The 15,181-nt window shown below is 39.4% G+C and overlaps 1 protein-coding gene across 1 annotated transcript; it reads left to right on the top strand.

Moving 5' to 3' along the window:
• The first annotated feature begins 405 nt into the window (after positions 1-405).
• On the top strand, positions 406-1,149 carry LOC145791278 (protein FAR1-RELATED SEQUENCE 5-like). The gene has a single exon (XM_082871621.1). The coding sequence runs from the start codon at positions 406-408 to the stop codon at positions 1,147-1,149; it is 744 nt and encodes a 247-aa protein (XP_082727747.1).
• The last annotated feature ends 14,032 nt before the right edge of the window (positions 1,150-15,181 follow it).

Below are 15,181 nucleotides of genomic sequence, written 5' to 3'. Positions count from 1 at the left end.
TTTCCATTAACAACGAGAATCCCCTGCTGGCTTCCATTGACGAAGCTCTGTAGGGAACAGTATAACGGGCGATTTCCAACAACAACGGAACTACAAGGCTGTGTTGGTTCCATTGTTGAAGTGAAGGCGTTCTCTCCAAGTAGATATGAGGTATGGAGCTGTCTCCCTCTCTCTGTCTGGCCTCTTCACTTTAGCTATTTTTCCTCAACTAAACCCCCATCCTAACTTCAACCGCTCTATGCTTCGCTCAAACGGAAACCCCTCCATTGGCAACTAACCTTTCTCTTTCTCAATTGAGTGTTTGTGTTTGCACAAACAATTCAACCGTGTGAAAATGTCATGTTTGTGTTTGTTTTAACATTTTTCGGTCATTAAGTAATTGTTTGTACTAATGTTATGTATAGTATGGCCCTAGCGAAAGTGAAAAGGAAAGGTGATGATTATGACATTCCAAATGAAGCAGATGACATTCATTTGATCAATAAAAGTCGGGTGGAACCTTATTATGGTTGCGAAGCTAGTCCAAGCAATCAAGAAGCAACCAACATTAACATTGAAGATGGCGGAGCCGATGTGAAACAAGAAATGGTTGACGATGCTCATTGGAATGACATGGTTGGTGAGGTTGAACATGCTCTTCTGGAACAGAAATTTGATTCGGTCGAAGATGGAGAAGCTTTCTACAATGCATATGCTAAAGCCAAGGGATTTAGTATACGAAAATCCAGATTTAACACAAATAAACAAGGAAAGGTTGTTAGTAGGCTATGGTTGTGTTCAAGGGAAGGTCAGAGATTACCAAACTACTTGGACCATGTTGCTGAGAAGAGTAGAGCTCCCAAGGCACTAACAAGAGTAGGTTGCAAAGCCCAATTTTGCAGACAGTACGATCCAGATGCTGGTGAAAGGGGAAAGTATGTTGTGACTCACTTCGTTGCAGACCACAACCATGAATTGGCAAAACAACACTGCGTGAAGTATCTGAGGTCACATCGCTATTTAAACAGCGCTGACAAAGCTCAAGCAATGGTTACGCACAATGTCGGTGTGAAGACGAGCCAAATCATGGACTATATGGTAAATCAATCTGGGTCTTATGAGAATATTGGTTTCATCCGTACGGATCTACACAACCATATTCAAGCCTAACGTAGGGCAGAAGTTAAGGATGGTGATGCGTAGGGTGCATTGGTTTACCTATGTGCAAAACTTGATGTTGACCCAGGTTTTTTTTACAAGTATGATGTGTGTAAGGATAACAAGTTACAAAATCTGTTCTGGGCAGATTCGAAATCGCGGGCTGACTACGCAAAGTTTGGTGATGTGTTGATATTTGACTCAACTTATAGAACCAATGCATACACGAAACCTTTTGTCATGTTGGCTGGTGTGACTAACCACTTCACGACCATGATATTTGCATGTTTTTTGCTAGCTAATGAGACAATTGATACATACACATGGGTTTTGGAAACATTTATAGAGGCGAGGGGCAATAAAGCACCTGTGTCCGTACTGACAGATGGGGATAAGGCGATGCGATAGGCAATCAGAAGAGTATTTCCTGACGCAAGACATCGATTATGTAATTGGCATCTTAGGAAAAATGTTGTTTCAAATGTTCACAAAAGTGGTTTTGCACATGCTTTCAAGCAGTGCATGGACATGGAAACGGATGAGGCAAAGTTTGAGGATGGCTGGACGAGAATGGTCGAAAAATTGGACTTCAAGCCAATAGCTGGGTGTTTGAGACATATGAGAAGCGTCATATGTGGGCTGAGGCATATATGCGTGGACATTTCTTTGTTGGGATAAAGAGCACTCAGCGCTCGAAGAGTATGAATGCTTATTTCAATCCTTTCCTCTAACACAAATTGAAGCTATATGAATTTGTTAGGCACTATGATCGGGCTCTTACAAGGATAAGGTATAACAAGGCTAGAGATGATGCTGAAACAAATAACACTTTTTCGGTATTAATTACTCCATTGCGAGATATAGAGAGACATGGAGCTGAGCTATTCACCTGAAATATATTTAGAATGTTCCGTGATGAAATCGTAGAAGATGGGAAGTTGAATGTGAAGGACGTGTTCCCTTTGTCGGATGGTCAAAAATGCTATTATATTCGTAAGTACAAGGTGAAGGATAGATCATGGATAGTAACACACAATCCAATGGATGCAGCAATGAGATGTTCTTGCATAAAGTTTGAGTCATTGGGGCTACCTTGCTGTCACATGATATGTGTTATGAAAGCCGAAAATTTAACGCAAATTCCTCCAACTTGTGTGTTGCATAGATGGACAAGGGCTGCAAGCAAGGATGGCTAGCAATGGCGTCAACCCTCAATTGATAGCACTACAACACAGATGGCCCGGTATGGGATATTAAGTTCTTGCTACAATGAAATTTGTTTCTATGCCTCGCAATCAACGGAAGATTTCAAAGAGGCTCGAGATGCATGTATTCCGATGACGAGTCGAATGAAAGAGTTATATGAGAGGAATCTGAACGATGGGGATGGAGACAAAGGGAAACATTCAATCCCACGACAATTTGGAGTAAAAGATCATGATCTTGTGAAGACAAAAGGGAACCCGGGATGGGCCTCGTCCAACTGTCGAAGACCAAGAAAATGTGGGAATTGCAAATGCATTGGGCACACAAAGTGAATGTGTCCTAAGGTTCGATTTAGCCGAACAGTGGGTAGTAACTCAGATGCAGATACAACCCACATCACTGACCCTGAGTACAACACGGAGTCATTGCCCATTCACTGCAAACCTGGGTTGGTGGACCTAAGTACACCACACATTAAGCAACAACGACTATTTTTCGATGTTTCTCCTAATTCCAAACAGCCTGTGGGCCAATACGGTAGTGTCGAAGCAACAATGTGCAAAAATGATTCGACCACAATTGATGAGGTGAATCAGGTAATTGTATAATTTTTATGATTTACTTATTCCCTTAATTTATTAGGTAGATAGTACTAGCTATTGAAAACACATCATTGCGAAGAACATGGTAGATATGTATGTAGTTTTCATTTTGCACGGATTGTTGTACGTAACGTGTAAATAATTGGTTACGTACAATGCCAGGAAATGGCACAACGTTACTTATGTACAAGGCCAGGAACAGTAATTTCCCATATTGTTTAGAGTGATGTTGTCATTTGTGTTTGTAGTGACTTGTCATTTTGAAAACCAATTGAAGGTGAGATATATATGGGTTGTATGCGTATTGTTTTGGGTTGGAAATTGGCTTATGTCTATATTCCAAGATTCCTATTGCGGGTTGCTTGTTTGTGTTCCATAGTTGGTTGGATCTAACTGAAGGGTTTCTTGCGGTGTGGTTTATCAGCTAACGATGTGTTTGGCTTCGTTTTGATTTGTTATGACTTGTTTCGGTAAATTACTATTATATTTCAAGTAAAATACGAATTTTGTCCATGTGGTTTTGCAAAATTACATCTCAGCACATGCATTTTGTATATAATCCAAGTGACAGTTTATTTTGGGTATTACTTGGAGAAAGTAACCCAACGAACTCGTTTACTTTATCTCTATGCCGATTGCTATATGAATTACGAGTTACGAACAGGAGTTGTGAAATTATTTCATGTTAACTATGAAAGTGATGGGTTTATTGTTAGTAAAATTAAGGTGGGCCTATATCTACAACAACCAAGCAGTAATTTAAAGTTGACAATTTAAAGAAAAAAATGAAGCAATTGTGGTATTGGTTCGAATGCTTGAAAAGGATGAAGACTTCTTTCGATGAACTGATGGTAACAAAGTAAACAAGTAGAATGACCTTTCTAATATGAGGTGATGGTAACAAATCATAGAAGATAAAACTTTGCTGATTTGAGGTTGAAAAATGAGAAGGGAAAAAACTACTCATAAGTTACAATGTAGAATGTAAGTTGTTGTGTTGTTGTTCATGTCCTCTTTCTCTACAAACCTTCTTCCCTTAATAGCTCTTATTTCCCACGACCCTATGATCTGCCAAATCTGCAACTGCTTTTGTGCAACTTCTGTGACTGCACGGTCATTTCCATGTCTTCAAACCACATAAAACCTTTACTTGCACCTGTCGAAGTGCATATCCTTGAAGTTGCCACCTGTGCCCAAGTCCTTTTAGCCTTTCCTCGACAGATACAGACTCCTAATTCGTTCATGTTTCCTCTTGGAGGCTGGCTATAACGCCCCAACTTCCAAGCCGTTAAATACCCACAATAATACAACACAAGTAGGATAAATAACCAGAGCATCTTAATATAAGTATATAACCAAAGTTAATATCACAGATAATTCGTTTATGTTCCATTACAAGATTACTAAAACATTGCCAAACCAAAAGTGAAAAAGAAAAAAAAAACAACTAGTCTAAGTCTTCAAACGAACCATAGTTCCAACACTTCATCTTATTTGCCTTCGAAATAACCTTCACCATTGTAAACTGCTTCATTACCTAGCATGACACGCCATGAGCTTGGAATGCCTAGTAAAAACACACACACCCCCATTTCTTCTATCAACCAATCAACCATACACAGAACAAATTGGGTAGCATAACATACAATCATACAACAAGGTTCTATGAATTAGTAGTTAGACAAGACACCTAGAATCCCCCAAAGAGATCCTTCTACCCAACCATAAGGATTGAACACTAGACTATTCAGAACTCCCCCTTTTGCTGCTTTGCAGACCTTACCACCTATGCCCACCTCCTGGTTATTTACCGGTCAGTGACATTGATGGACCTCAAAAGGGACGGCCAAACAAGTGGGCTCGCTTACACCCAAATCGTGCCAAGGGCTCGCTTACACCCTGCACATACCATACCAAATCATGCCTAGGACTCGCTTACACCCTGCACATAACATACCATACCAAAGGGCTTGCTTACACCCTGAAACCACCGCATAGAGTCTGAATACATCCGTGTCAACCTAGGGTCTCGCTTAGATCGCTTGCGCAAGACTTAACTCATTTGGTTTTAATTCCATTCACATGTTTATTACATAAATCACTCTGATGCACAAGGGTGAACGTCACCAATTACCAACACCTTTCCATTTCCCATTTATTAGATCTTTTGCCAAGCAAGCTAGTCACATTCGGTAATTCGGTAATATAAAAGAGCATGAGACAAACATAAGAGATGAAATATAGCCCATGATAATCATACATAGGTATGGTAAGGCAAGCAAATAACATTAGGCATGCTTTAAAATACTTAGAGACAAACAACACAACAAAACACCATTTCCAGCACTGTTCGGTTCTGCAGGGCTAACAAGAGTGATTTGGGAAAAATACTTCTAGGTCAAATTAGGGACTGAAATTGCACAGAAATAATAATTAACCTGTCTAGTTTCAATTCCAATTCACAGAATGTGCATAGCACCTCCAGAAATTCATCTACAAGCTATATTCAAAAACCTGTCCAGATTTGTCACCCATTGGGAAAACTAGTTTTCCTCTCAATCTACCCAATGATTTTCACCCAAATAAATTCCTTTGAAAATAGGACTCAAAATCCTAAATTTGTATAAAAGAACCAACTTGAGATGATTTTTCTAGAATTTTATAAAATTTCAAGAAGTGGACTGTTTTTCAAAGACTCAGGACCAGATTTTTAAACAAAGTATCCAAGCCCTAAAAACACACAATTAGGGGCTAAAAAAATTACCACAACCTCTAAACACACCAAATAGCCTATAGTAAATTCAGATTGAAGAAATAAATAAATTTGATATTTATTTTAAATTAGAGAAGTTACAGTAGTGCCTAATTTGACAAATTTGTAAGGCAAAGCCACTAAATCAAACCCACACTCTTATATACATCAAAAACCCTATTTCCTATTAATATGCAACACAAGAGGGCATCTAACAATAGGATGGGATTGTGAAAGAATTGGAGAAGACAGGGGAAGGGTGTGTTCTTACCTTGACCCTAGAAGGCACCATTTTCTTCCTTTCCTTTTCTTCTTCTTCTCTACTTCCCTCTAATCACTCTCTCCTTCTCTCACCCTCTCCTTGGCTGCTGGTATGTGTGTGTGTGTGGAATTGAGACAAGGCTCTCAATTTATAGGAAATAAGCTTGGTCTTAGCTTAATGACTAAGGAAGCATAAATATCTAGATATTTTTTTATTTTGTTTTCCAACCAATTTTCCACCAAAATAGTATTTACAACACCTATGTACATATTCAAATAAATAATAATATTCTATTCAAATAAATAATAAATATCCAAATAAATAATAAATGAAAGAACAACAAAAACAAAAAATAGAAATGAAAATAAAATGTATGAATTAATTTATAAACTATGAGGTAAATAAATAAAAACCAAGTTTTAGGATATTTTCAATTATAAAGTGGTGTTCTAGAATTTAATTATAATACAAAATAAAATACAGAAAAATTATTCTTTATTGGACCATTTTGTAAAATTTTCTGAAATTTGAGACTAAAATGCAATTAACCTAAGGCTTAGGGTTTCAAGTGTAATTACTAAAAATTAGGGTCTCTACAACCTATCCCCCTTAAATAAATTTCGTCCTCGAAATTAAATCGTACCTCACGTCTCAAATAGTTGTGAATAATTTGCCCACATCACGTCTTCCCAGGTGAACTCTTCAATATCATGGTGATGCTAGAGTATCTTAAGAAGTTGAATTATCTGTCCATAATTGCTACTGGTCCCTCCTCAAAGGTAGCGTCTTCGTTGAATTGGATTTCTTCTCAGTTGATAATGTGAGAAAGGTGCATTGTGTACTTCCTTAACATAGATACGTGGAAAACATCATGTACTCCAACCAATTGCGGGGGTAGAGCCAATTTGTACGTAACCTCTCCAATTTTCTAAATTATCTCGAAGGGTCTGATATATCGAGGTGATAATTTTCCTTTCTTTCCAAAACGAATGATACCTCGGCAGGGCTAAATTTTCAAGGCAACATCACTGACAATAAAAGTTAGAGGTCTTCTTTATCTGCATAACTCTTCTGGCAATCTTGAGCTGCCACAAATCTTTGTCGAATAAGTTTCACCTTTTTCTGTAGTTTCTTTATTCTATTCCACCAGTATTGGTGTTTTAAGTCTTGGTACACTTTCATCCCTCCTATGTGCACTGCAAACATCGAATGATGGAACTTTTTCAGAACTTTTCCTCTAAGTGACTCATCTTATGGCACAAACATGCTGCCTTGATGTCTCAAACTTTCATCCAAGTGAATCGTCCAATCAGGTATAAGATCGCCAGATGCTATTCACGCTTTTATGCATGTCACCTCCTGATCATATTTCTGTGACTCTATTACCTCGTTCAGTAATTTAGGCATAGCGATTTGAGCACCAAGGTATACCTTCTTGCCATAAGCTTTCGTCTGTACTCCAAACTCATTAAGTGTTCTGACCATGTTCCATTCCTTGAGTGCCAGGCTAACAATAATCCCCCAGTTCTTACAACTTAGGGCATCTGCCACCACATTAGCTTTGCCAGGATAATAAGATACAGCAAAATGGTAATGTTCAAGATATTCCATCCACCGTCTTTGTCTCATCTTCAAGTCCTTCTGTGTGAACAAATGCTTCAAGCTCTTATGATCCTTGAAAATCGACAGGGAAGAGTCAATATTTGGCAAAGTTTGAAGATTCGAAGTCAGGAGGCAGTTATAGTGGCAGTTATGGTGTAGAAGTGTGAGATCATGCAATGATGGGCCACAAAACAGTATAGGGATATCAAAACCCATGATCTCCCTTCTAGGCTTTCCAAGTATACTAAACCTCCACTTCTCTCTGTCGATCTCCCTTTTCTTCAGTTTATTTCATGGCCACCAACCATTTGAAACTTCTGTCGATAGAGCAAGGCTCCTACTTTGTCTTATGTTTCCTCCTAAAAGTGTGCCCACCAGCTCCATGACTAGTGCTAAAAACTGCCTCCATCACTTCTAGGTGACCCACATACAGACAACCCACTTTTAATTGCTAGACATTCCTTCAGACTAGGCCACATGTCCTCCATTAAGTGGACCATCTATCGACAGAGACTGGCAAAACTTGGTGCAAACAATGGCCCCCTTGTTGAAGTTAAATATCATATGATTTAACCTTCAACAAACTTGCCAGTTGGGCCCAATTTGTACTTAACCCAAGATATATTCCCCTGAGCGCAAAAGATAAGTCCAATAGCAAATTTCTTAATACATGCCCAAAACAAACATAAACTACAGCCCAATATAAGAGCATTTAAATATACGGGCCCCATCATAAGCTATAAAAGACCCACCTTTTCAACTTCGAACCACTTCAACTTCATTTCCCTCTAATTTGAACTCCTCAGAGTGGACTCCTTCTTCTCAAGCATTGCCGTTCAAAACCACAGCACCACAAAACCCTAAGCCATGGCGCCTAAAAAATCTCAACCATCTCCATCTGAAGACAACAATGAAGACCTGCTCCACTTCCCAGACCCTATCAGAGCACTTATCGCTCCTCTAAAATTAGGTATTTCCCTATTGCCCAGCACAGGCTCTGTCGCTAAGGCTACGCTGGGCCCTACCTTCACGTCTTGCTTCCCAGACGAGTTAGCTCCATACTATCCCCTTGGTAATGGTGAGAACCTTCTTCTCAACGAACCTAGACTTAAGTGGACTAATTGGAAAGTCAGCAAAAACCCACTTAGATCCTGGAGGTCACTAGACTCTGTTTGGCGAAGCTGGGCCAAGAGAAGTGAAGGTCATGATGCTGAAGTATGGAAGCACCAGGGCATTAGTGAAACAATTAGACTGTCGACTAAAAAATATGACATGGATAAAGGGCTGATTGCTGCTGCAGCATGTTTTTGGTCGCAATCTTGTAACCCCCTACTGCTCAATTTTGGTATGATTTCCCCTACCATCTTAGATGTAGCTCACTTGATCGGTCTCCCAATCTTGGGCAACCCAATTCATACTCTCCTTGAGCCTCTAAATTTGACCTTTACTTTAAACACTAACATGAACTATATAGATTTCACCCAAAAATACAAAGGTGAGCCTGGTTCCCCTATCGAGGACAAAGAAAGAATTGATTTTTACTTAGTTTGGCTTTGTCAGTTTCTTTTTTGTGTCCCTAGGTACAAGATCACCAAGGAATACCTCCCTTTTGCCTTGTGTATGCAAGATGGCCAAGCTATGGCTTTAGCTCCTTATCTTCTTGCCACCCTTTACAAGGCCCTATTTTCCTTTACCAACAAGAAGATTTTTGGCAACTATGGTGGCCCCTTCTGGCTCTTCCAGGCTTTGTTGTATACTTATTTCCCTGAGGCACAACCCCCACCGCCTAACACCTTGAAACCAGTTTTCCATTCCTATGCTAAGCAATTGCTCACTTATAACAGCCAACCCATCCTCACTTTCAGAAATCATTTTACCATGTTTTACAACTTTTCTTTGAAAAGACCTTCCAACTTTTACATGCCATTTTAAAACTTTCAATTCTCCTCCAGTAGACTTCACTTCCTCTTCATAGACCCTAGTGATTTAGACAATGAGCAAGTCCAAGAACAAAATAAGACTTGGAGACACATTCTCACCTGTAGAGATGTCTTGGTTGGCTGTTCCATATCTTCCACCAAGATGTCCAATTGCAGTTTTGAGACATACTGTCCCAATCAATGGTCCAAACAATTAGGTCTTTCCCAAGGTATCCCTTATCCTTATTTCCACCCAACCATTCATGAGGAAATTGGGTCCAGAATCTACTTCAAAGATCCTAGGCATGCTGAATCCATTCTGATAGAGAACACCAAACTTTTCCAAGATTTTGGCCCCTTCTTCTTCAAACCTGTTTCGGACTGCTCCACTATTTTGGCCATTGGTGGGGACTTATGACTGCCATTATTTTCTACAAGCCACTTGAAACCTACCTTCACAATACTTGTATTGATAATTAGGGCCCCATATCGTCGCCTTCCAAGCTTAAGGCTACAGGTATCCTTCCTTCATATACTTCATATCCCTGACTGTCTCATGCCCTTTTTCTTCTTTTTTCTCTACAACACTAACTTGTTTGACCTTTGACAGCCAAAATTGAGCCTACTGCTGAACCATTGGTTAGGGACCAACATAAAGGCAAGGCTTCAATGGATCCAACTACTCAGACAAACACCCCCTTAGTTCCAAAATTAATGGGAGACTCTTTGTCAGCCTTGCAGACACAAGCACAGAGAGGAACTACCACCCGTACCCCTATCGAGATAGAGGTCACGGCAAAGAAGAGAGAAGAGCCTTCCACTGCTCCTGATCTAAGTACAAACCTAAGTGATTGGGATATCCCTCTTAGCCAAATGGTTGGCCAAACAACATCAAATCCTTCAGGGCAACTCTACCAAGTATGCCTTAACTTTACATATTTACATCATCTCAATTTCCATTCACGCCCGACTGATCACTTCCTTTTGTGAAGAGAAAAAGAAGGAGATTACTCGTTACTGCTGCTGATGATAAGGATCCTTCCACTTCTCTTCAACACATTCATCCAATTCCTAGTCCTATCACCAATGTACCCAGAGAACCCACTCTAGAACTAACTCCACCACCACCTCAAGCATCTCAACAAACTTCATTACAGCCTCCTTCACAGTCTTCGCCATAGCAATTTACACAATCTGCATCACAACATCCTTCACAGCTAGAACCTCCTCCTATTGCTCTCAGGGATGTCACAGTTGGGGCTCTCCCGATAGAGGTTGATTACCCAAGGGGCACTAAGCCTGTTATTGTCCCTTCTGTCTTTAGCCCTTCAAACAAACAGTCAAAGAGGATTGATTTTGACGTTTCAACCAACAGCCAATCCTCTCCAAGATATGACAATACAAAATCCCCTCAACCAGAAGTTCACAACAACCAAGGTAAATAGAAATACAAATGCGATTGTTCGTTTAAAAAAAAAAAAACTTCTCTTTAAGTAATTGCTCTTCTTCTCTAATTTACAGGGACGGACATAATACATGACTCATCTCCACGACCAATGTCTGAGAAAGAACTTGAAGGTCCTCATGACTTTTCCCTCTTACCAGAACCAGAAAAAGAGCCTAAAGGCGCTGATGCTGCCATTTCATCAGTACCCGAAACAACTCCTCCTGCTGCCACAACCACAGCCGAACAAGGCCAACTGTCTGGTGCACTTTATCAGGATAGGTACTAGCATTTCCAACCTCATCCTTTTTACTCTTTATTACATGTAGCATATATTCTCACCAAACTATTAATGTTCACGGGCCATCATTCTATCTCAGGATATTTGGGCCGAACTTTCTATTCTTCAACAACATCTAGACGAAATATCCCCATTGCCTCAAAGGCTACATCTCTTTCATGCTGAAACTCAACAAACCTTAACCACCTTCATCAACCTCATTAACACCCTAGTTGAAGAAATCATTCTCCACAAACCTGATGAAACCTTAGCCTGTCTTTTTGTTGTTCTAAACCTCTCCCCTAATCCTTTTAGCCCCATTAAACTAAAGCAATTGGCGAAGATCATCACGGAATGGCCAACCCTTTCAGAGATGGTTCAGACTTGCTCCAAGGATATTCAAACCAAAAAAGATTTCCTAAACTAAGCCCACACCATATCTACTTCACTCAAACTCAGCCACCAAACCTCTGAAGCCATTCTTGAGCAACACTCAGCACTTGAACTTAAGGAAACCAAACTCATGGCAGAACTTGCCTCTGTTAGGCAAAGAAAGTCTCATCTGTAGCAGCAACATGACCAACTTAATCAAGAAGCAAGGATGATGCTCTCCCAGATTAGACATGGTCCTTCATCAATTCAGATAACTAAAGCTGAGTTGGACCAAGCCCAAGCCATGCTGGCAGATGCTCAATCAGAATGGGGTCTTCTAGCCATTCTCTTCCCCAAATCCTAGACTAGTTTATATATATATATTTTTTTTGTATTGCAAAGAATGCGTGCTATCTTTCAAACCATTATGCAGACTTGTTCATTAATGAATATCAATACTCTGTTTTTGAATGGTCTATTGTATGGTTTTTTATTTTGTTGTGCAATTTTTCTCCATTTGTGCATTGTTATGAAGTAATCAACCCCCCTTCAAAGTTTTCCACATGGTTGGATAATACTTCTTCACATATTTTATGTTTATATATCTTCTATGTGGTTACCCTTCCAAGGATTGGTTTATGTAAAGGATGTCACAGTTTGGAAGTAGTTTTGTGAAATTCAGCAAGACATACCAACATTTTTGCCGCGTTAAGCTTATCGGTGTCAAGTGTGGCGGATGCCAATGAGTCAAATAGGTACGCCACACGGTCAACCATATCTATTTGTACGCACAACCAATGTACTCATGTATAATTGAAAGTCATGTAAATATACACATAAACACAAGTGAAGACATTATTTAGAGGGCATTCAAACATCTTCTCGCTTCCATATTTACATTGACATTCATATTAATGGGATCGATATTCATATGAAATCTACTCACTTTAATAGGATGGACATTCATATTACCTTCTCACATGCATCAACCACACCAGTATATCTGTCATGTACAGAGGTTGAGTATTTTTATTTAGTATCGAAGTCTGCATGTTTATTGTGTAAAGGTCATTCAGCCAAAGATTTCTGAAAATATGTCATCTACAATACATAACCGACGTAAAACACTTACTTACCGACTGATATACTGGAAAGAACCAAGCTGTATGCCTCACGTCTTTGTTTACTTGCCGTTGTCCGTTAGTCAATTGAATTGCAACCAAGTTTATTGGCTAGAACATTTAACGAACGAGGCAACTTGAGAGTTGGAAGAAAGGTCGACAGGGTAGATTTAATATTTGGCAGAGTTGGAAGATTCAAAATCAGGGGGCAATTACAATTTAATTATGGGGTTAAAGTGTGGGATCATGTAATAATGGGCCACAAAAAGAGTATACAGATATCAAAACTGACGATGTTGGCCAAAGATAGGACAACATCATGAATAACACAGGTTAAGAAGTTTATAATTCTTGCATAATTTAGGAGTAGCTTTATCATTAAGCGAACAGGTTCTTCTGAAAACCGTATCGTTCAAATCCACGATGTTCTTCTATTTTGTATGGCAGATATTCAACTTGTACATTTCTTCAATGTTTCATGGCATCAAACCATGTCCAAGAAAGATCCTTTTGCGGTTCTTTGAAGGCCAACTTGTTGAAGGGAAGCAAAATCAGCTCTCTTCTTATGTATCGGACCATTAAGGTTGCCATCATCGTGAGCAAAGTCTTCCGAGTACCATCATTGGTGTGGCACACGATTATACGGGCACCATTAAGTTCAACCTGCTTTAAGCAGGTGCCCACTTTCGCACTCACAATCAGCTGACGATATAAATATTGCACTCAAGCAAATGCAAACAAACATATTCGAGTTTCTTGTTTTGTTTTGAAATTGGTTCCTAGTCGTACATGTACACGTACTATACTATTAAAACAACGTGTATCATTGTTTCGTAATTGCAGTGGCTTGTATACGCAGTTCACCCGTGGCAGGACTTTCAGGTCCTGTCATCAGGTTTATGTTCTTTATTCGAATCAGTATCCAAGTTCTACTTGTCCGACATTTCAATCAGTTTGAATCAGTTGGCTAGTAACTTTGGTTTAATTGTTTACTTGAAATTGTTGTCAATTTTCTGTCCCTTCGTAATAAGCATGATTTATAGTCAGACTTGAGCATGAAATGTTATATTTCTTCTAAGTTGTAATACCAAACTTCTTTACGTGCTTTAAGTTGGGATTGATTAGGAATTGGTGTTATGTTATTGTTTGCAGTATAAAATTTGTACTTGTTTGTTCCTGTCGACACATGGATCAACCACAACATGACATGTGCCAAAGTCAATGTCAGAGTCCATCAGTTACACATATGAAAGGGGTTTAGTTTAACTGCACGTGAGGGCCCACTTGGTGCAGCAGTTACGAGGATATTGCATGGACTAACTGGGTGGATTGCAGAAATGGTCATTAGCAGAATACAGAGCTTGACCTGTCGATCTGAAGCCCACAATGTGCAGGGAGAGTTGGAAACATAATAGTAAGGTGGTTCGATGGGAGAATTACAACAGTTTGTTGACCACATCAATTCTTGTCGACAGGTGGACCCCTGTTGGTGCATTACAGTCACTGTTATTTGTTTGTTCTGTGGGATATTTTTTTGCTTTGTTTTGGACAAAATTATGGCATTCAAAAAAACCCCACAAAGAAAGACATCGCCCAGTCACATCGGATTTGTACGAATTCAAGTATAATTGTATCGATTTATTCATGATGTAGGGTGACATAAGCCCACCCAAACGCATACCTATAATTCCACTGATCAATGGAGTTGCGACATCCAACTTATGCACAATTTGGTAAGTATTTACAGACCATGATAAAAGTGAACAAACATTACTACTGTCCTTCGTTTGTTCCAGTCCCAAACATCCGAATTATGTGTACAATCACTATGCATGAGAAATTAGTATTATCACAGCTGTGACCTAAAAATTATCATGACAAGCTGATGTAGTAATCCAGTTGTACTTGTACTACAAACAAATTAGTGATCCATCTTTACATCATTGTTCGTAAACATCGGGTGGACTCGTATTTACACCCCTCTGCAAAACAATTACTACAAAAAAAGCGAACTGCGGTTGGGCATCCAAATTACTCTCGTACTGGCAGGCCATTCCCTATCACTGCCCTATTTGTTGTAATTGCAATCAATCACAAGCACGAAAGATACTCGCCGATCTTTGAATTATTCACATCCATAACAAAGTCAAGCACCAACTTCCGATGCACAGAAGGATGAAACTATGTAGAGAAAGCAAATAACAGAAATCAGGTACAGTTATAGCAGTAGGAAATAAATGGATTTATTTTGCAATTGAAAATGAAGCGGTAGAATGTACCTTGTGTGGACCGCTGGGTATATCAGGCCGCTGCATGTACTTGATCACAAACATCCCACAGTCAAAAGTGCTACAAATGAAATGTAACATTAAGTTTCTCGTAAATATAAGCAGGTTCGTTAAATGAGTCATTCAGGAGTCAAGTAAATGTGACGCAGGTTTTGTGGATTACTTGTCCAGCTGTTGTAATGGCCTTTTTTCTAAC

The sequence above is a fragment of the Camellia sinensis genome, chromosome 5 (genome assembly GCF_055761805.1).
Source record: "Camellia sinensis isolate YWXY chromosome 5, ASM5576180v1, whole genome shotgun sequence".
In the NCBI taxonomy this organism is placed as follows: domain Eukaryota; kingdom Viridiplantae; phylum Streptophyta; class Magnoliopsida; order Ericales; family Theaceae; genus Camellia; species Camellia sinensis.
This window is presented reverse-complemented; position numbering and strand designations above follow the sequence as displayed.